Source organism: Saccharomycopsis crataegensis (assembly GCF_037102585.1).
Source record: "Saccharomycopsis crataegensis DNA, jcf7180000000083, whole genome shotgun sequence".
Taxonomy (NCBI): Eukaryota; Fungi; Ascomycota; class Saccharomycetes; order Ascoideales; family Saccharomycopsidaceae; genus Saccharomycopsis; species Saccharomycopsis crataegensis.
Genome location: NW_027043828.1, coordinates 267,289 through 289,254, shown reverse-complemented (window position 1 = coordinate 289,254; position 21,966 = coordinate 267,289). Strand labels below are relative to the sequence as shown.

Below are 21,966 nucleotides of genomic sequence, written 5' to 3'. Positions count from 1 at the left end.
AAAACAACTTTTTGAGCCTAAATGAAATGAATCATCAAATGAGATAGAAATGAAGAAAATAAAATAAAACATGAAGGAAGAATTGAAGAGATCATACATGTATATATATATGTAGCATCATAAATGATTATTTGGAATCCAGCTTTGTAAGTTTAATTCTATCGGATTTATAACTAATGGAATTGGTTTTGGACGCTGATGATCTGAAATCAATTTGCGAACTTTCTTTACTACTCTCGTAACCTGCCAAGTACGTTTGCATGGAGTTGGCAATGGGTTTGGATGATGATACCGCTTGGTAATTTGGATCAATTTGAGAGATCCCGGTGTTCATGGCTGGTAATTCTGTGATTTCTTTATGGTGTAATTTATCAGACAATAGGCCTTGTTGGTTTCGTAGAATCCTATTGATGCTAATTTCTTTTTCAGGGCTTTTCAAACTTTCGGAAATTGATGATAAGAACCCAGATTTATGAGGAGTCAATGGCAAAGTTGGCGAGATATTCAAAAGATCAGTGCGGCCATCTTTATGAAAATTCGAAGTGGCGAGCGTCAAGTTTTTTGGACGATGGTCAGCTCTTCTAGTATTCATCATGGTGGTATTTATTCCCGGTAATTTAATTTCTAATGCTTCACCTGAAGAAATCACTTCACTAATGACACTAGTGTTGACATCACTTAGTCTACTGTGGCTCTCTGAATCAGAAATATCGGAATCGCCAATTGGACCGTACTTTAGCGAGGAAATACCTTTATTTTTGTTTATCATTGGTTTGAGATGAATGTTTTCATGCTCCTTTTGCTTATTCATTGATGACAAATTGACTTTTTGTGATGAATTTGATACATCTGGTAGCACTTCACTAGGAAGTTTTTGTTTTTGTTGTTGTTGTTGTTGTTTCTCACTTGGTAATCTCATACTGGACCGTGGGTCGTCATCCATTGGATACGGGGTATTTGGAATAGGTATATCAGGAGGTGGAGGGACCTGATGGTCTTGAGTTGGGTATAAAGGATAAGGTACCGGGGCCTTAAGGGAAATTCGTGAGATGTACGCCAGAGCTGCCTGGGCGGGATCTTCATGAGTCGAGTAATAAACTGAGGAGTTTTGGATGGAGTCGGGACTGGTATTGCTAGGGATTTCGAACGGAGGTTGATGATAAATAATATCGTGGACCATGGGGAGGGCTTGATGATGGCTTTTGAATTGGTCTTGAGTATCAAATTCAGTGGGGGATCTTGAATCATTGGAGATGGTTTCAGTGACGGTCAAGATATCATTGAAATTTGCGGAGTTGACTTTAAGATAACTAGTGGGAGCTGCTTGGGGCAAAGAGTTTTCCTGGTTGACGAAACTTTGCAAGCTGGGTTTTTCATGTACAAGCTCATCTCGACTATTGGCACTGAATGAATTACCATTATTATGGTTATCGTAGTGTTCATTTTTCATATCGTATTCGAATCCATGGAGGGAGTATCTATTATTGATATTATTCAAATTCTCGTTGTTTTTGTTCATTTTAATTCTGCTAGACGTTTCTTTTCTCATGATGAATAACCCAATGGTGCATATGGCAATGAGAATCGTTGATCCTAACACCACCCAGCCACACCAGCTTAAATGTGGAGAGAACAAGAGAATATCGACCAAGAATGAGAAGAGGCATACCAAGAAGCTAAGGATACCCCAGACCAATAGGAACAGAAGAAGTCCAAGACTGTACGAGTCGAATTGAAGGAATATTGTCAGGATGAATAGTACTAGGGTGAAGCCACAGGCTATTGGATGAACAATAAGAAGCTTGGAAAGCGAGGAGCGAGAATGCCAGGGTAGTGAAAATACCGTCAATTGCTGAAGGATGGAATTGGGATAACCAATTTGTACTGATGAACAACCTTCATGAGAATAGCAGTAACCAAACATCCCGAACTTGTAGTCATCATCATATGAGCAAAGGGATATTGATGTGGTGATGGGGACAGATATTACCGGTAGTATTTGAAGGCCAAGGGCCACTAGTAGGAGACCTGTTACTACTAAGGCAGCCTTATAGACCATTATATGATACCTCTGATTTAAAAAAAGTTATTATTTATGAATGATGAAACATTTGATATGAGAAAGAAAGAAGAAAAAAAAAAAAAAAAAAAATGCCATTAACACTTAAAACGGTAGTGGTGATTGCATTTCAAACAGTGCCACTCGGGTCCTGGCATTCTTGTATGCCTTGGGGTGATTGATCCTCAGATCAGGATGCTGCAACATATTAAAAGCCCTTGCAGAAATTCTCTCTGTGTGATGTATGCATATTGTTGCATTATCTGTCGTCAAGCACGTGGTGTGAAAATACACGTGATTTCCGGGTAGTTGAAGCACCCTCCGGGGTGTCATCTCACCCCTGTTTCCCGTGCCCACCGGCGGGGATCCGCAGCAAACCGGGCGGGAAAAATCGACGAATTTTGTTGTGTTTTTTCTCGTTGTTGCTCTCGTCAACACGACAATCAACGGGGAAAAAAATTTTAAACCAACACCACGGCGCGTCCATCACCAACCAGCCAGTACGGTACATAGTATAGATATATATATATATATATTCACTTATATATATATTGGTATTATCTAATAAGTTATATTTGCGATCACTGTTAGCCGAACAAAAATAGCCCATCGCTTGCTTGTTGTTCGCCACCCACCTGCCCATTTTTTGTTTTTTTTGCCCCCCGTTTTTTTTCACATCGCTGAGTTTTTCTTGTTTTTTTTTTGTTTTTTTTGGGTGTGCGCTGTTACTAATATTGAATATATTATTACACCACACAAAACAGCCAATACCAATAATAACAACAACAACAACAAAAACAACACTTTGCTCTCTAGATAAATGTCATTATAAAGAACATGGCGGTTCCTCCCTCGTCTGTCGGTGCGCGGTTCCGGCAACGGAAGATCTCCGTCAAACAAACCCTCCAGATCCTCCGGCAAAGCGAGGTCCCGGATCTCGAAAAAGAGGACCAGCAGCGGGAGCTCCAGCACGTGGAAACCGGGGTCGAGAAGCATGAAGAGACCGAAGTCCATTTGCAGCGGATCATGGCCAGTCAAATGATTGGTGATGTTGCCAACCCTCCTAAAAAGCTGGATAAGCCAAAGAAAAAACAACAACTACAGGAAGAGGCAGATAGTAATAAATATTTCATCCCCACCCCCGATGCGTCAAAGTTATGGAAGGATGCTAAACAATATTATACCGGGCATTATAAACTACCCAACACTTACCTTAAAACCTCGGCCACCGTCGAGGATACTGAAGGTATCCATTATTGTATGGATGAGCAAGATGATGAGTTTCTTAAACAATTCAACGAAAATCATCACAATAATAATAATAATAATAGTAAATCCAAACCACTACTGGAAGACGAATTCGAATTGATTGTCGACACTTATGAAACCATCATCGATGAAAAACAGCCGTTCATCACCATTGACCCTACAGAAATCATGAGCTTTGACCGGATCAAAGAATATGCTTTATCTCCGAACCCTACTTCGAAAGCTGCGGTGAAAAAATCGTTAAAGGAAGAATTGCACGTCAAAAGTTTTATCACCGTCCTCGATCCCGAAAACGAGACGGCTCGGGAGAAAACTATTCGGTCATTAGAAGTATTGTTGAAAGAGTTTGGCCAACCGGTGTATGATTATTGGAAAGACCGTCGGATTTCGCGAGGCGGTAAACCAATCTTACCCCCGTTAAAATTCGAAGACCCAGCCGATAAAAATAATGATGATGATCCTTATGTTTGTTTTAGAAGAAGAGAATTCAGACAGCAGCGGAAAACTAGAAAAACTGACTTACAAAGTGCAGAAAAACTCCGAAGATTGCATATGGAATTGAAGAGTGTGAAAATGTTGGTATCGCTTGTATCTCAGCGAGAATTAAAACGACAAGAATCTTTAAAATTGGAAAAGAAAGTGTTTGAGGACCGGTGTAAAGTCAAATCACTTAAACGTGAATTGGGAATCAAGGGTGAAGAAGAAGATTTGGTACAACATAAAAAGAAGAAGATTATTGTTCCCCCACCATCGATTCAACCCAAAGAAGAAGATAATAAACGTGAAAAACTCAATAAATTGTCAAAATCATTGTCCTCAACATCATCATCGAACATCAACAACTCCAACAACAACAATAATAACAATACTGCAGCTACTGCCAAGACCCAAGACGTCGCCATTGATGACCATCGGAAACGTCAATCGTCTACCCATATCACTGCCCAACCTTACGTTAAATTACCAGCGTCCAAGATCCCAGATATCGAATTGGAGACCGTTAATAGGGTGCTCACCAATAAGAATAACTCGATCGAGCGATTGGTCAATGAAAAGCTCCGGCAGCGGCAAATGTTGGAAAACAATGCCGATTGGATTAATCTTACCGATGACTCGTTGAATCCATTCTTTGAATTATCGGGTACCAATGTCGATATTAAAGAATACAGTCATTTACCATATAGTTCGATCGTCTCGAGTTTATACGAAGTTCGGACCACCAATTACCTTGGACAACAACCCCGGTACAATTTCTCCAAGGGCCGGTACGAAGATGGAACCATTGGGTTATTTGATGGTGTCGATGGGAAACCCATCCATAATGAGAAATTGCATAGTTTGTTGGATATCGTTAATGAAGAAGATCATCAACATCATCAACATCGCCAGCCTACTGACCCAATCAAGCTTGAATATTATAGCCCGTATGACAAAGATCTCCAACCCAACGTTTCGGATGTGCGGTTTAGATTACGGAAAAGAATTGGTCGGGGTGGTAGAGTGATGGTTGATCGACGGGGGTTAATTAAGAAATCTGATTTTCAATTGAGTGATTTCATTGATGGATTAGAAGATGACCTGGCGACTGCTTTATCCAACGATACTGATGGAGAAGTGCTGACCACGGTTGGTCAAGAAGTGTTATTGGCCGAAAAGATCAAGCTGGAGAACGGATGTGACGTGTATGATTCGCAAGTCGATGAATACTTGCGCCATGACTCTCGCTGGCGGTTTGATTCTGATTTCTCCGAGCTGATGAAGGCGAGAGTATCGCCGTTTGGGGTCGATCCATCGAAACTCAATTGTATTTCCAACGATACTCAACTGATACGGTTTGGGTCAATGTTGTTATCCAAAGCGTATGATTCTTTTAGGGATGCCCAGTATCAGCGGCAACAAATGTTGATGCAAACGAGAAAGAAATGGCAACTCATGCAACAGCAGCGGCTTCAACAACGTCAAGCTCAACAAAATGGAGAGAAGAATAATAATAATAATAACATTATCAACAATAATAGCGCCGCTACCACTACCACCACCACCGCCACCAAGAATAATAACACCACCACTAATAATAATAATAATGAAAGTTCCATTGCCAATGGACTTAGCAATGAGAATTCAGGCGGAGATGAGCCTGCCCTGGGGACTGCTGTTGCAAATCCTATGGTTTCCACTACTGTCACTTGAAGATTGTGTTTATATTTCATTACTTTTCAATTTTCAATTTTATATGTGTACTATATTAATATATTAATAATTTATTTGTTTTTCATTAATGATAAATGGGGCTTGAAATGTACGTGTGAGTGCTTAATATTAGGGTAGTCTCATGTTGATCAGAAAGGTTGATATGAGTGCACCATCTTTTCTATATAGCAGTTACTATTGATTAATGATATAGGTTCACCGGCCGGGTATTTGTAAGTGTTATATTAGCTATTGGTGGTATTTCAAGATATCGATCATATGGGTTGTACATTAGTTGATGATGATTGTTCAAGGCATCATAAGGAGGGAGGAGTATATATATATATATATATTAGGCATTGGTGGTTGGTTTTTTTTCCATATACATTATAGTCTGTACATTAATCATTGATGATTGTTTCAGAGTTGCTGTTTTTTTTTTTTTTTCCCCATTTGTATTATCAATTATTGATGATGGGATTTTCCTATCTGCATTATCGGTTATTGGTGATTTTTTGAGGGTATTTTCCTGTCTATATGATCAGTTATTTGTGGGTATTTCACAGTACCATGATATCAAACACACTGTGTCTTTGTCACCGTGGTGAGCTTTCAGGATATCATCAGTTTACATTTTCCCAAATATAAATAACTGTATACTCATACTCAGGCAGACCCAAACTTTTGGGATCAAGTGAAGCAGGTTAGATTGATTATGTGGAGTGCTAATTAGATTAAGTACGTACAAACTAGTAGGCGTCAATTATTCATATTCATTAGATTATACAGATTTCCAGATATATTATACAGAGTACTGGGAATGCAGTGTATTAAAATTTCATCTTCTACTTCTTCTTCTTCTTCTTCTTCTTCTTCTTCTTCTTCTTCTTCTTCTTCTTCTTCTTCTTCTTCTTCTTCTTCTTCTTGTTATTATTATCATTATTATTACATAGATTGCTAGGCATCGGATGTTGAAATATGTAGAGTGCTAGGTTAGGGTGGTATGCTATATGATATTTTAGAAAGTATTCATCTAATGAATACTTAATCTTACAATAGATATACAGTATATGTTACAATAAATAGAAATTATATCCCTCTCGTTCCCTATCAACTCTTGCCTTTGGTGCTCTGAGTTCTTTTTTTTTTTCATGATATTATTATTATTATTAATAGGAAATCTAGAGCTCTTGATTTCTGTTGCTTCTCAAAATTATTATTAATGAGAAATCTAGAGCTCTCGATTCCTTCTACTTCTCTAAATTGCTATTAATAGGAAATTCGAATCTCCAATTTCATTTTCCCTTTAAAATCATTACTAATAGGGAAAATCTAGAGCTCTTAATTTCATTTTCTCTTCATATTATTATTAATAATGACTTTTTAGTGACACCAAAACGAAAATATTTCCTCTGCTATTAATAGAAAATGGACAAACACAAGGTTTTGGAATCAATTTCATTTTCCTGAAGTTTCGACAATGTATTCCATCAATGCAAAGACAGACAGACGATAACATGAAGGACGCCCTGATCAAGTGCAAAACAGAACAAAAAAAAAAAAAAACTTTTAACAAATCATTGAGTTGTCCCCATCTCTCTTACAATTCCATCATCCAATCATGATATAAACCCCACCTATCCTGACATACATGCAAACCGTTTTCGCGATGTGGGCCAGATCAAGCAAGATAGATAGATCTCTTCTTACATAATCCTCATTTACGGGCGTTCTCGGCGGTCGGCAAAGATATCGGAGTCCTGCAAAGGTGAAAATTAAAAAATTGGCGCTGCGCTGCGATACCAGGTCCTGCACCCCCTGATAACTACTACTAACAGCGGGTCGTGAGTTTCCACTCGGAGAGGTGGAAATGATATCATGATGATTGTGCAATAGTCATATCAAGATGATTGGATTGCAAACTGGTTATATCATAACGACTATACAATAATATGATAATCAGAAAATCAAACAATAATTGTAGAGTAATATAATGCGCATTATTGTAATAATTACAGAATAATTCTTGAAAGAATTTAATCGCCAACCCGAATAATGGATAATTTACTAAATATGAACAAAAAAAAAAGACAAACAAAAAAAAAAAAAAAACAATCAATAAAAAGAATTTCGTCCAAACTTTTTACCCATTAATGTCATAACAATGAATAAACTAGAAGACCATGTAATATATATGTATACATATATATATATATAAATAAATAAAATCAAATTTTTTCAAGGATATCTGGTCTAGTGACTGGCCATTGGTAAGCATCCCTATCTTGGATCTCATACCCATGCTTAGCCAAGAATTGTTCCAAACCTGGAACCCCTCTATCACCGTAATGGTAACCAAGTGGGGTTGGGGCATTAGGGCCTTCCAAATAATTCAACAACGGAGTAAACAATCCCCAAGAAAGTTCCAATTCGTCATCTCTAACGAAATTGGAGTGTTCGTCATGGAGAGCGTCTCTGATAAGCGATTCGTAAGCTTCAGGAATCCAGAAATCATTGTAACGAGACCCATAAGTGAGATCCAAATCGGTGATGGAAAACTTGTTGGATAACCCAGGGATCTTGGAATTGAGCTTGAGGTACACCGCTGGCTTTGGTTGGATACGAAGCACCAATTCATTCTTTTGAATTGAGTTGAACACCCCTTTGGCAACCTGTTTGAATTGAATACGCACTTCGACTTTAGATTCATTAAGGGCTTTACCAGCACGGACAACAATTGGCACCCCGTCCCAACGTTCGTTTTCGATCTTGAGACCAATGGCAGCATAAGTGATACATTTGGAATCAGGGTTAACGGTAGAGTCATCCAAGTACCCTGGTTTGGACCCATCGCGGGAAGCAACGTATTGACCGACAAGGATATCGTTTTGATCGATTGGGGCAAACGCCTTAAGTACCTTGACTTTTTCATCACGGATCGATTCTGGTTTGAAATTGGTTGGACGTTCCATGGTCAACAAGGTTAACACTTGAAGTAAATGGTTTTGAATAACATCACGGATGATCCCGATGGAATCAAAGTATCCGCCACGCCCTTCGGTACCGAACGGTTCTTTGAACGAGATTTGGATCGATTGGATATGGTTTTTATTCCAACTGGCGTTGAAAATCTCGTTACCGAAACGTAACACAAGAAGGTTTTTCACCAATTCTTTTCCGAGATAATGATCGATTCTGAAAAGTTCGTCTTCGGAGAAAAGGGGCGCCAATTGGGCTTGTAATTCTTTGGCGCTTGGTAAATCGTGGCCAAATGGTTTTTCGACAATCAATTTGACTTTACCATTGTGGTTGTATTTCTTGAGGTTAGCGGCGACCGTGGCAAACACCGATGGAGGAAGGGCCAAGTAGTAGATTCTGTTTGGGGTGGCGATGCTCTGGGATTTTTCGAATTGTTGGATGGCGAGCTCGAGTCTCTTGTAAGCTTCAGGATCGTCGTAGGAGCCGTTGAAATATTCGGTGATACCGAGGAATTGGTCGATTTTAGGTTGCTGGGAGTCATTCAAGAGTTTCAAGTTCGATCTGAACTTATCGTGGAATTCTTCGTTAGTCAATTTGGATCTGGCATAGCCAAAGATCTTGGTGGTTTTAGGAAGTTCATCTTGACGATAAAGGCCAAAGAGGGCAGGGAAAGTTTTCTTTTTGGCGAGGTCACCAGAAGCGCCAAAGACGACAAAAACCGCGTGGTCAATAGCCATTGTATGTATGTGTAGAGATGATTAGTAGGAAGAGGGATATATTATATAAAAGAAAAAGGGGAAGGATAATCGAATGATGGCAAAAGTGCTAATAAATATATATATAAGGGGGAGGGGGTCCGCGCTAGTTTTTTTTATTTTTTTTTTTTTTTTTTTGCCTACAGAAATTCAATCATCGGAATCCTATTTTGCTGCTGGCGGTGGTGGTTGTTGGTGCTTAATAATTAATAATTATAATGTGAAGATCGATGGCGGTGCACGTGTGCGTGCACGTGTGCTTCGATTTTTTGTTGGGGATCTTTTTTGTTTGGTGTGTGGGTGTTATTATGTGCAGACCTGGTGTGTGGGTGTTTAGGGATTCTTTGTTTAACCGCCGAGAGGAAGAGGGGTTTTTTTTCAAGTATAAAAAGTTGGTGAATTTGTTCTTTCCTTGTTCACTTAGCTTCACCTCTTCTTTTTCTCATTCTTGTTCTTATTTTTTACATCAACAAACAATCAAACAAATAAGGTAAGTCTATCACCACACTGATCAACACTACAATCACATTCTTTTGCCATCTTATGATGATCAACTCACAGACCTGTACCGAAAAGTGACTTCCTTTTGGAAGTAACTCGGCGGACAAACATTTGCCTTTTCTGATTTAAAACACAATACTACTATTATTACTACTGCAAAGAAATGTTGACAAGTGTTTTGTATTTATTGTATTTCCTTTGGGAATTGCCACTAACAATTGTCTAGAATATGTTATAATAGCTAATATACTTCTTGTTTTATCTGAAATTCTGTCTCTGATATCTACCCCCATGTAAATTTTTTTTTTCTCTCTCTCTCTCTCTGTCTCTGTCTCTGTCTCTGGTAACAGCCGTCTTCTTGTCCTCTACCCACCCCGCCCGGCATGGTTAGTTACGCTGCCTGCAATGGGCATCGAGAAAAAAAAAAGAAATTTTGATTTTTTTTTTTTTTTTCTTTCAAATCAAAAGCAGAGAAATTTTCATTTTGATTCTGATTATCATCTTCTTCTTTCTTATTATTGTTTTCTCAATCCATTGTTCATTGTACATTGTCCTCTTCATTTGTTAACACCCCAATCTAATATCACCACACAACAATAATCATAATGAGCTCGGCTATCTACGACCAGGTGGAAATCGAAGACTTCACTTTCGACCCGGATACCCAACTCTTCCTGTACCCCTGTCCTTGTGGCGACAAATTCCAAATCCTCTTGGACGATCTCCAGGATGGCGAAGATATTGCGGTATGTCCTACTTGTTCGCTCATGGTCCAAGTGATCTTTGACCAGGACGATTTGGAAGAATACTCTCAGAATATCGACCAGTCTGCCAATGAAGCGGCAATTGTTGTCTAGTTATTAATCGTTTGGAGGTTTTGTTGTTGCTGTTTTTTTTTTTTTTTTGTTGGTGGTTTGTTTGATATTATTGTTGTTACCTGTTTCCATTTTTGAATGAATTTCGTCCTACTTCATATTCGATAAACGCATATATATATGTATATATATGAAGGTCGTATATTTCAATTCATTTGTACATTATTATATTATTATTTCTTCAATTGTTTGTTAATTTTATATTGTTCATATTTAACAATTATGTCTACTGTATTACTATTATTATTATTATTATTATTATTATCATCATCATCCATCTCTCATGTTACCAAGATTCAAATTCTTACCGCACTGCCAAAGTTACCGCATTATCCACCCAGGAAAAAACCAAGCAAAAAAAACTGTTCTTCACACATAATACAACAATATCAACATATATAAAAAATCCCCATTAACCATGCCCAAGAAAGTCATGTTCGATACCCCCAAGGAATTCTTGGTCAATGACGAAAAATTGACCGAGGAACAACTCGATAAGCAAGTCAATCCCTACTTGGTGTCGTCAAAATTGGCCAACCCGTTAGCCAAAATCGCCCCATCTCCAAAAGAACTCGCGCAAGATATCGGCCAAACCCCAAAACTCGTAAGGGTTGGCCGTCCTTTGCGTCATGTTAAACACAAGCCTACCAAGGAAATCACCTTTGTCAACAACCAAATCTTCCCAAAAGGTGCCAATTACAGCAAGATCAAATTCCCTTTGAAACCAAACACCATGATCATCCACGTCAAATATTTCGCCATCAACCCCATTGATATCAAGATTTGGAATTATTACACCGCCGATTTAACCGGGGCCAACAAAGGGTTTGGTAGAGAATTCTCTGGCGAAGTTTACCAAGTCGCCGATAACATGGACGGCTCGTTATCGTACAACCCTAATGCCAAAGATTTCAAGCCAGGCGACCACGTTTGTGGATTATACTACCATTTATTTGCCAAAGGATGTTCAGCCTCCCACATTCTTGTCGATTTGACTAAAGACCCAATTGCCTTGATCGATCAAGTCACTTATAACATTTTCAACGACCAAAAACTTGCCGGATGGTGTTACAATTTCTTGACCGCGTTCCAAGTGCTCAATTCCATCACTGCTGGCGGATTGAATTCTGAATCGACAATTCTTATCAATGGGGCCCTGACCTCCACCGGGTTAATGACAATGCAGATCCTCAAGAACTATTTCCACGTTTCGAACATTGTGGGGATTTGTTCAGGCACCGCGGCCCCATTGGCGCAAAAATGTGGGGCTTCAGTGATTGTCGATTATAAAAAAGAAGCCGACGTTATCAAATCCCTTGCGGAATTGCTCAGTAATGGGAAGAAAACCATCTTGGACAGATTTGGTAATGAAATTGAAGTGTTGTACCCAGATAAGAAGTTTGATTTGGTGATTGATTTCCTTGGTGGGGAAAAAATCTTGAAGGCCAATAAGCAATTGATGAATGAAAAGACTTCGACTTATTTGACGATCGTTGGGCCGAAAAAAGCCGATTATAAAAGTAAAAACTTTGTGTGGAAAAACGATAGTCTTAGTGTGTTGGGTAATTATGTTCCTTGGGGTGGTCCAGGAGTGTATTATAAGTATGTGGCGTTCAATAATGGTGATGTCAAAGGGATGAATAAGTTATTGAGAACTGGGGTGGAAATGATCAAGCAGGGGCAAATGGTAGTGGAAATTAATAGTGTGTTTGATTTCAATCATATTAATAAAGCCATGGATAAGGTTAAGACTCAGCATGCGTTGGGGAAAGTTCTTATTGAATGTGAGGATTTTTAGACTTGGAGAGATTTTTTTTTTTTTTTTTCACATACTTTTTCATTAATATTGGAGGGGGATATATATATATGTATATATATTTTGACATCTTTTCTCTATTAATGTTTATATTTTTTGTTTGATATTATTTATTTATATCTTGTTAATGTTTAGCATTGTTTGTTTGTTTGTTTTCCTTATACCCTAGTTTAGAAAGTCTTAGTTTTATTCAACACCGAACAATTTTCTTTTTAGTTTGTATATCTTTTATCATTTGTGTTATAATTTTCATCAGAGTTGTTTGAGAAGTGTGTAGGTAGGTATATCTCATAGGTTTTTGGCTCCCAGAAATAATCTTTTCCTTGGTTTTTGTAGATTGGTGATGGGGGAATTTATTGAATTAGATGGGTTAGATAATAATAATGATTTTCAGTCCTATCGCTTTTTGGGAAAAATTGCTTTGTAGTTGATGATGATTAGAACTGATAATATAATTAACACAGATAATTCATACAGATAATAATTAATACTGATAATAATTGATGCCAATTCTGTTGATCTTAATAATAATACATCACAACAAAAAATCTCGGCATCACTACCCAAGAGAAAGATACCGTTTGAATAATAATACCAGTGATAATCTTGATAATAGATTATAATTAGAACAGTATTCACAATTACAACAGTATTCACAATTACAACAGTATTCACAATTATAAACAATAAAACAATCTACAAGGAAAAAAGTTCCCAGAGGTTTTCTTTGTTACGATTTTTCACATACTGTCATCAGCTGAGACAAATGTGAGAGAACTCCTCCAACAATATAAATAATAACCAGCACTAATCATACAAGCCATACTATCGACAAAAGACAAGAAAAGGTAAAAGAAAAGAGGGAGAAAAAGTAACTTCCCGCCTGCCTGAAAAAGAACCCATCACCCAGCAATCGAAGCCCCCTCCCCCCCTCTCCTATTGTTCTGAGGTGACTCTCTATATTGTGTCCACAACAGATTACCTCACCATTTTCACCTCATAATTGCTGCAATTGCTACGAGATACCAGACGACAATACTTTGAGGTGGTGATGTATGTAATCGTAATACAATAACTATATATAGGAGGCCATCCACGTGACCCGATTCTGACTGGTGACAATTTTCTGCTTCGCTTTTTATTTTTTTTCTCCCCCCAAAAAAAATGAACGCCAATTTGGACACAACTTACGTTCTCCACGGTGATAATAAGACACTTCTTTCCTCCCCAGGCATTATATATATTATATATACCCATATATATTATATATATATAAGCCATACACGCCAACCAACCACCACCACCACCAAAAATGTCTTCTCCATCACAGCCCCACCCGAATCTGGCGCTGCTGGTGGCCGGCCACCATAATCTCGCACTACCGTCAGATCCCGTTTGCGATACGGTATTCAAGCGATATATCGCGCTTTCTGTCAAACCAATTGACATTGTCCAAGTATTATACAACTACGGCAAAGAAGACCAGCGAAACATCATACCGTTGGCCCAAGATGAAACCGTCTACGTGATGTCCAAATCAACGTCTGGATGGTGGGATGGCATAGTGTTCAAAGAATCTACTACCGGGGCTTCTTCTCCCACCCCAATCCGCGGGTGGTTCCCCAAATCTTTCACCAAACAGACGAATTTGCTACAATATATTAAAAGTCGATTGGATGATGGTGCTGAAAATCAACTACCACAACCACCAGCACAAGATGTCAATGATACCGGATCGATATCAAAAGAAAGTCTCCGATCTTCGACTTCGGACATTGCCCTTTCGAAATCTAATAATAAAGGCCTGGTGACCACCCAGAATCTTACAAGAACCGCATACTCGACCGCTTCCAGCAACAACAACACCCAGGATTCGCTATTGAACGCATCATCCAACCTCGAATTCAACATGTCGCTGTCAGGAAGCTCGAATTCAAAGATCTTGTCGTTGAAAGAGGCCAAGAGATTGGTGTTACTGACCTTTGGCAACGAACCGATATATTGGTTACCGCAAATGGGGCCCGAGGGGAAAACCCTTTTTTATAACGCTGATTTGGATATTTATTGCGATGAATTACCATTCACCTCGGGGGAATCCAATTCTAAAACCAACAATTTTAGCCATCCTTCAAGCCCGGTAATGTTATCAGAAACTTCCCACAATAATAATAATAATAATAATGATAATATTAATGATAATAATAATAATAATAGCCAAACACATAATGACGAAATATCAAAGACAGATTCAGGAAATCTCTCTAGCAGTATCCATAGCAATAACAATAATCATAACAATAGCAGCAAAAGAAGTCAAAAGTTTGTCAATTTCTTCAAGAAAAAACCATTGGGCCACCATCACAATAATAATAACAATAACGAACATCATCAACCTCAATCGATTATCGACGATAAAAAGTTCAGACGCAGTACCACCAACGCTACCGTGCCCACAAAACAATCAAACCCTCCATCGATTTTCACTCTCAATAATCCCAGCCTCAATAATTTAAAAGATACCAATTTTTCCAGCCCGATGCTCGAAAGAAATCATAACAATAGTACCACCAGCACCGCAAACACTTATACTGCCAATAATAGCGTCACCGGAAACAATAACGTTGATGGGCTTTCGGTCACCAGCAGTAAAAAACTCTCGCACAACATTTTTGAGATGTCAGAGTTTTTCATCCAGAACACCACCGATCTCACGTCATGGGACGAATATAAAGACACGTTATACACATTATTGGATAAATGTTTGAAATGTTTAGTGGAAAATGACAAACAGGGGTTCAATGTGCTTTTCAACATGGGCACCAAGTTAATCACCTTGATCCATTTGACCACAAGATTATATCAAGACAAATTGGTGCAATTCGGGTTTGAAATGCAGATCAAAAAGCGATTACACAAGATTTCTAGATCGGTAGCACAAATCATGGTCAATGGTAATTTATATTTGAATTTAAAAGATTTGGAACTGGGTCCAGATAATAATGAGCTTGAGGATACCCAGGCCACCAACGCCAGTGAATCGGTATTTGGGGATTACCACAGCGCGGAATTTGATAATTTTGATTATGAAGACGACGAATTCTTCAAAATGTCCACCAATAATAGCAATGCCAACACTGGCCCCAATAGTATTCCTGCCAGTTTATCATCGGCTCCTGGCGCCGTTAATACCACAGAAATCACTAATAAAGTGTTGGCCGCACAATTAGAACAAGGTAACGAATTTGATTTGAAGAAGGATTTTGACAAATCTTCCAGCTCATCATACTTGGGAGTGGTGAAGATTGAAATTAAAGTTTTGAAGAGACATATCATGGGATGCTATAAAGTATTCAAGAAATTGGCGTACAATGCCGGGAATGAAAAACAATTCAAAATCCCCCAACTCTATCCACGATTCGTCACCGGGTTCTTTAGTGGAGGAAGCTGGCAAAACCCGTTTTTCGACGAAATTGAATCCTTGCCATTACAACCGCAACAATCTGCGAAAAAGAAGTTTTCCATTAATTCGACCACCAGCTCATTAGAAAACTCTACGGTAATGGATGATCTAGTGGCCAAACGTAAAGAATTGGCGATCAAGGATTTTCAACAACGATGCAAAAAAATTGTGAATTTATCGAATGAAAACTTGTCGATTTTGACCGTGAAGGTAAAAACCTTATTTGATAACCTCGATGATATTTTGGCGTACTTCCACATGGATATCGGAGACCAACATGACAATCATACTTTCCATAACAACCGACTCTATGAAAAACGGAATTTCCATATCATTTCCTCGGTATATCGTGCGTTGACGTTGACCACCTTAATCATGGATATTTTTGAAAGCTTTGATATCAGTACCTTTAATAACCCGGTGTTAGAAAAAGAGGATAATAGTGCTAAACTGATCAGTAGCAGCACCAATTACAATTATAGCATCTTATTTGGCACCAACAGTGGAGGCACCAACAGTAATGGGATTGTTTCCATCACTTATCCGATTTTGATCGAATTCTTTGAAGTTAAACAAGATTTACACAATACCCTTAGTGATTTGATTATGGATTCTCAATCATTGACGTCTCAAGACCCTTCGGCGTTTAAATTCGACAGTTTTCAATCAATGGGTAGTTCCGCCAATAAGAATCTTTCAAGCAGAAGGGCGACGATCGATGATATGGCCCAAGATTTAAAAGAGTTGTTAATTGCCAACGGCGATATTTTCCGGGGTGAGGAGCCTCCAGAAGGAGTGCTAACCACCAACTTTGATAAATCGATCCAGCATTCCATTGGGAGGATCAGAGACGATTTGAATATTTTGTTGATTATTATTGGACAGCTTATTGATGAAAAGGAGAACTTGATCAATTACACCGAAAGAGTGATGCACAATACCATGCACACCAGTGATTATGAACCAGAACGTCGTCTTGATCTTAGTGATGAAGGATACCTTATTGACGATGAGAAATTATCCAAGAATTTCAACCTTGCCGGACCAAATAAACGGAAAAAGGCCGAAGAAGTCCCATGGTATTTGGATTCCGACGAAGAATACGACTTGTATTATGACGCACGCGGGGAAATTAAAGGGGGTACCAAAGAAGTGTTGGTGACCCATTTGACCAATCATGAGAATTTCGACCCTCGGTACAATAAAGTGTTTCTTAGTACGTTTAGAAGTATGATGACCCCAGGGGAATTGATTGATTTCTTGATTGCTCGGTTTAATATCCAACCTCCCGAAGGATTGAGTTTTGAAGAGTATGACGTGTGGGTGAAAAAGAAGGCGTATCCGATCCGTCTTAGATGCGTGAATATTATGAAGATGCTATTACAGAAGTATTGGATCGACACTTATTCCAGAGATCGCAAATCGTTGGAAAATTGGCTCAAATTCACCCAAAAATTGATCGATCAGAAATTCCCCTCGTCAAAAATCATTTACGAAGAAATTAACGCCCGATTACAAGGAAGAATGTTTTCTAGAAGAGGGGCCAGTGGGATGGGGACCAATATTGCGTTTAGTGTGGTGCCGCCGCCATCAGAACCGGCGCCTAAACCGATTTTGCCAACGATTTCCAAAAACCACAAGAATTTGCGACTTTTTGATATTGACCCGGTGGAATTTGCTCGACAATTGACGGTGAAAGATTTTGAATTGTATTCGCAAATCACGTTATTGCAATGCCTTGAACGGGTATGGAAAAATAAGTACGGATCGTTTGGAGGGTCGAAACATATTGCGGAATTCATTAATAATTCTAACCGGTTGACCGATTATGTTTCGTATATGGTGTTGAGAAAACATGACATTAGCAAACGGGCGAAAACCATTCATTTTTTCATTGAGGCGGCAGAAAATTGCCGGAAAATCAATAATTTCAGCGCGATGACCGCGATCATTAGTGCGTTGGCCAGTTCGCCAATCCATAGATTACGGAAAACCTGGTCGCTAATCAATGATGAATCCCGCCAACGGTTGGATTTGATGAACAAAATGATGAACCCCAAACGGAATTTTTACGAATATCGAGAAATGGTCAAATACGTTACCGGAGTGCCGTGTGTGCCGTTTGTCGGGGTTTATTTGACCGATTTGACGTTTATTGCCAACGGTACCCCCGATTATTTGAACGGTGATCCTAACGTGATCAATTTCTATAAACGGTCCAAGATGGAATCGATCATCAGTAATATCTTGGCATTCCAAGCCATCAGTTATTCGTTTAAGAGGGTGGAATCGATCCAAGAATTCATTATTAAAGGTTTCAAAGAATACCCATCGCCAGATTCGCAATACCAAATCTCGTTAATTTTAGAACCTCGGGAAAGTGCCAGTAGTCAACTTAACAACATCAATGCTTTGCGGGCCGCGAAATTGAACACGAAAATCACCGATAGTGGGGCGCAAAACGGTAAAAAAAATTCGGTGTCCAGTGCGTTTTCTAGCACGTTTTCCGAAGTATCGGTGGACAATTCTTCTTCGACCACCGCCAGTAATACCGTGGAAATGAATCCTGGCGGGGGTGGTGTTGTTATAGGGGGGCAATTGCCGACGTTGAACGAGATTCTCAATATGAACATGACCGATGATGATATGCAGAAATTCAAAGAGTATTTCAATAATGATGATGAAGATGATAGTTCGGAAGAAGGCAGTAGTGATCATGACACCGCCGAGGCAGCAGAGGGGGAGCAGTATCAGGAGTATGAACCGTACGATGAAGATAATGAGGATGAGGATGTTAATAAGTTGAGGCTCAAGATGGCAGGCATTTAGATGATGGAGGTTTAATCTTTGAAAAGGAGGAGGAGAAGAAGAAGAAGAAGAAGAAGAAGAAGAAGTTGGAAATCGTTGAATGTTCATGCTCTTTATGATGAATATTATCTGATGGAATAGGTGGTGATTCTTTGTTATGTTATTATTGATTAGTTGACACTTGGTGAGACTTGTGCTTTAATTGATCATGCTATCTGTCCTTTGATGCCTGGTGAACTGGGTGTTGATTCTTTGTTATTCCATTGTTATTTAGTTGACATTTGGTTTCAATTAAAACTTACTTAACTGTTGATTCTTTATGCTCTTTAAGGTGAATACTCTGATAGAATAGGCGGTAGTTCTTTATCATTTCATTATTGATTAGTCAATACTTGACACCAGAAGTCGTGGAACTTTTTAAGCCAATTAAGATTGTGGCGACAGACAGGACAGATAGTTTTTTATTTTATTTTATTTTATTTTATTTTATTTTATTTTATTTCTGAGACTTACGTTATAGGGAATGTTGTGTGTGTGTGTGTGTTTTTCTTTTTTTTTTTTTTTATGTTTATTCTGCTTTGTTTACTTTATTTATTCATTTACTTATTTACTCACTTATCCTTTTTTTTTATTACTTTTCACATCATTGTTTCATTTTTTTTTCTCTTATTTATTATCTTTATTCATTTTTTTTTTCATTGGGTAGTTTGGTATAATTTAATTATTATTATTTACATTTTTTAAGATTTTATTTATCTATTTATTTATCTTTATTTATTTTCGTGAAACACAAAGAAAAGAGATTTTATTATGTTGTCATTTAATGGTTTTTCCCAGGTATTGTAGTTCTTTCAATATTGGGCAATAAAGTCAAAACAAATAGAATTAACTAAAATCAACACAAAATATGAAAGTGATAACTAAAATCAACACAAATAATAATAATGATCATTATTTGTGACTCTCGAGAGAAATAACCGAAGGAAGATGCCACTGGATGCACAATAATGCAGGTATCACAGCAACTCAGAAAAAACCACCGAATTTTTTTTTTTTTTTTTATTTTTTTTTTTTTTTTTTTACTTATTTTTGTTAATTTCACTGTTTATATGTGTCAGACGGTTGTTATATTTACTAGATACTCATTATCATTGTTTACCAAGACCTCAACCATCTCTCCATTAAATAATATTCACCATGGAAGTAAAAACCTTCCCGATCACTTCGCGAACCAATTCCACCGCTTTAAAACAACCAAAAGAATTGACTTCCTACAATAGAACCAAAGATGGCAGCTACCTCATGGAACCTCAGTCATCGCCTTCATATTACTACTTCCCCGATGCTTATTTGAACAAAGGCTTCAATTTGTCTACTGGGTACAAATCATTTGAGAAATTCCCGGATACCGCCCCAATGGACGGGTTTTTACAAGCGATCAAGTTATGGGAACAGCAGCATCAAAAGAAAATCGATGGGAATATCATTTCTTTCAGAGGCATCATGACGATGCTCGTGACGTTACCGCACGCCATAGATAAACCGTTCGATTTGAACGTGATGTACTTTGATGGCCAGATTTTCCTTAAACTTGACCAACAGCTGGAAACTGCGAAAAGGGCCCAAGAAACCCAAGACCGGATGGGGGGCGCAGGAAGGGTCTCGGAGGAGATGTTGGATAAATTCACGTATTCTGGGTATAAGTTTGAAACCTTGGTGACGTTGGATAAACCATGGGCCGATTGTTCTAGAAAAGACATTGAAGGCCGTGATGCGAAAGTCGTGAGTAATGCCGAACAGTATCTTTCGGTGGTGAGAACCGGGATCGACAAGACCAAACTTATTCTTGGTGGGGAAGTGGACTGCGTGTTTGATTATAAACCCACAGTTGGCGATAAGTATAGTGGGAAAGACGGGATTCTTGGACATTACGTCGAGTTGAAGACCAGTAAAACCATCGAGCATGTAGGCCAGGCCATCAATTTTGAGAAAAAATTGTACCGGACCTGGGCCCAGTGTTTTTTAATGGGGGTTCCAAAGATCTTTTATGGGTTCAGAGATGATAATTTTTACCTTAGATCGATCGAGCAGTTCAAAACCGAAGACGTCCCGTTGTTGCTTAGAGATAGTAATTTACCAAGACATGCCAATAACCCAAAGAATCGCAAGATCAGTTGTATGGACAGTCTCAAATGGTTTGGGGCGGTGTTGGATTGGCTTGGGCAAGTCGTGCCGAAGTCCGATGATGTTGCAGTGCAAACTAATACCGTGTACAGGTTGAGTTTTGATAAGGTTCAAATGAAGTTTTATCAATTGCCAACTGAAGAATCCACGCGGATCATTCAAGAAGAGCCGGTGCTTACTCTGGAGTTTATCGAGTGGAGAAAGCAATTGAAGGCTGGCAAATGATTTCTTTATGTTTATCTTTCTTGTTTTGTATTAATATGACGATAATAATAATATGATAATAATAATGATGATGGTAGTAATAGGAATAAAGAGAATAATGTAAAGATAATACGAACAGAATAAGAATAATAATACTAATACTACTCGTATAATAGTATGATAATAACGATTCGACGTCCGCGTAGTACATGTTTTGCAGCCCTGCGAGGAAGAAGAAGTGTTGAAGACCGTTCCCGGCTTCCTGGTCGCAAACGTGACCTTCCGGTTAGGACGTATTGGTAATAGTGCCACCATTTCGGTTATTGTAGTTGTTGGTAATTGACATGTTGAATAATCGACTCTTATTTTGACTACATGCTAAGGATGGTTTGGTTTCTGTATATTCCAAGCTGAGTGTCAGTGATCTTAGAGTCGTCTCGTCCATCTTCTTCTTCTTCTCACACTAAGCTCCCCCTCCTATCATTGAGTAGGATATTTATATGCTTATGTAGACATCTAGCTATTGTTATAGCTAGATAGACTCAGGAAACCCATTTCCTTACTCATTTCCTTACTCATCATAGTAAGGATATAATACCTAGAAGGAAATCCGCACTTACGTTGTAGTGCACTTAATAATCCGTCGTACGGATTCTAACAACAAGAAGAAAAAAAAAAAAAAAATCGCAGAGGCAAACAAAAACAACAATGAAAATACAATCAATCTATCAACCGTTATTGTATAGAAGCCATAGCCATCGCAGCTGAAGCATATATATACTATATGTATCATACCGATATACATATCTATATGTGTGGGTGTATATGCCAAAAAAGAAATACTCTTAACCAGCGACTCATTGTAT

At 38.4% G+C, this 21,966-nt stretch overlaps 7 protein-coding genes across 7 annotated transcripts; 5 read left to right on the top strand and 2 right to left on the bottom strand. All coding sequences in view use genetic code 12, as the record gives it.

Annotated features, from left to right (window-relative positions):
- Positions 1-127: 127 nt before the first annotated feature.
- Positions 128-2,059, bottom strand: DASC09_029580 (SUR7/PalI family protein; the record flags this gene model as incomplete). Its single annotated transcript, XM_064996561.1, has 1 exon — positions 128-2,059. The coding sequence occupies one exon, from the start codon at positions 2,057-2,059 to the stop codon at positions 128-130; it is 1,932 nt and encodes a 643-aa protein (XP_064852633.1).
- Positions 2,060-2,896: 837 nt separating this feature from the next.
- On the top strand, positions 2,897-5,518 carry EPL1 (Epl1p; the record flags this gene model as incomplete). The annotated part of the gene is made up of 1 exon (XM_064996560.1): positions 2,897-5,518. One exon carries the CDS (start codon positions 2,897-2,899, stop codon positions 5,516-5,518), a length of 2,622 nt encoding a protein of 873 aa, XP_064852632.1.
- A 2,228-nt stretch (positions 5,519-7,746) lies between these two features.
- ZWF1 (glucose-6-phosphate dehydrogenase) lies at positions 7,747-9,234 on the bottom strand (the record flags this gene model as incomplete). Its single annotated transcript, XM_064996559.1, has 1 exon — positions 7,747-9,234. One exon carries the CDS (start codon positions 9,232-9,234, stop codon positions 7,747-7,749), a length of 1,488 nt encoding a protein of 495 aa, XP_064852631.1.
- A 1,124-nt stretch (positions 9,235-10,358) lies between these two features.
- KTI11 (Kti11p) lies at positions 10,359-10,610 on the top strand (the record flags this gene model as incomplete). The annotated part of the gene is made up of 1 exon (XM_064996558.1): positions 10,359-10,610. The coding sequence occupies one exon, from the start codon at positions 10,359-10,361 to the stop codon at positions 10,608-10,610; it is 252 nt and encodes an 83-aa protein (XP_064852630.1).
- Positions 10,611-11,046: 436 nt separating this feature from the next.
- DASC09_029540 (Ast1 protein) lies at positions 11,047-12,426 on the top strand (the record flags this gene model as incomplete). Its single annotated transcript, XM_064996557.1, has 1 exon — positions 11,047-12,426. The coding sequence occupies one exon, from the start codon at positions 11,047-11,049 to the stop codon at positions 12,424-12,426; it is 1,380 nt and encodes a 459-aa protein (XP_064852629.1).
- Positions 12,427-13,756: 1,330 nt separating this feature from the next.
- DASC09_029530 (Ras family guanine nucleotide exchange factor CDC25) lies at positions 13,757-18,733 on the top strand (the record flags this gene model as incomplete). Its single annotated transcript, XM_064996556.1, has 1 exon — positions 13,757-18,733. The coding sequence occupies one exon, from the start codon at positions 13,757-13,759 to the stop codon at positions 18,731-18,733; it is 4,977 nt and encodes a 1,658-aa protein (XP_064852628.1).
- A 1,176-nt stretch (positions 18,734-19,909) lies between these two features.
- Positions 19,910-21,121, top strand: DASC09_029520 (decapping nuclease; the record flags this gene model as incomplete). The annotated part of the gene is made up of 1 exon (XM_064996555.1): positions 19,910-21,121. One exon carries the CDS (start codon positions 19,910-19,912, stop codon positions 21,119-21,121), a length of 1,212 nt encoding a protein of 403 aa, XP_064852627.1.
- Between the last annotated feature and the right edge of the window lie 845 nt (positions 21,122-21,966).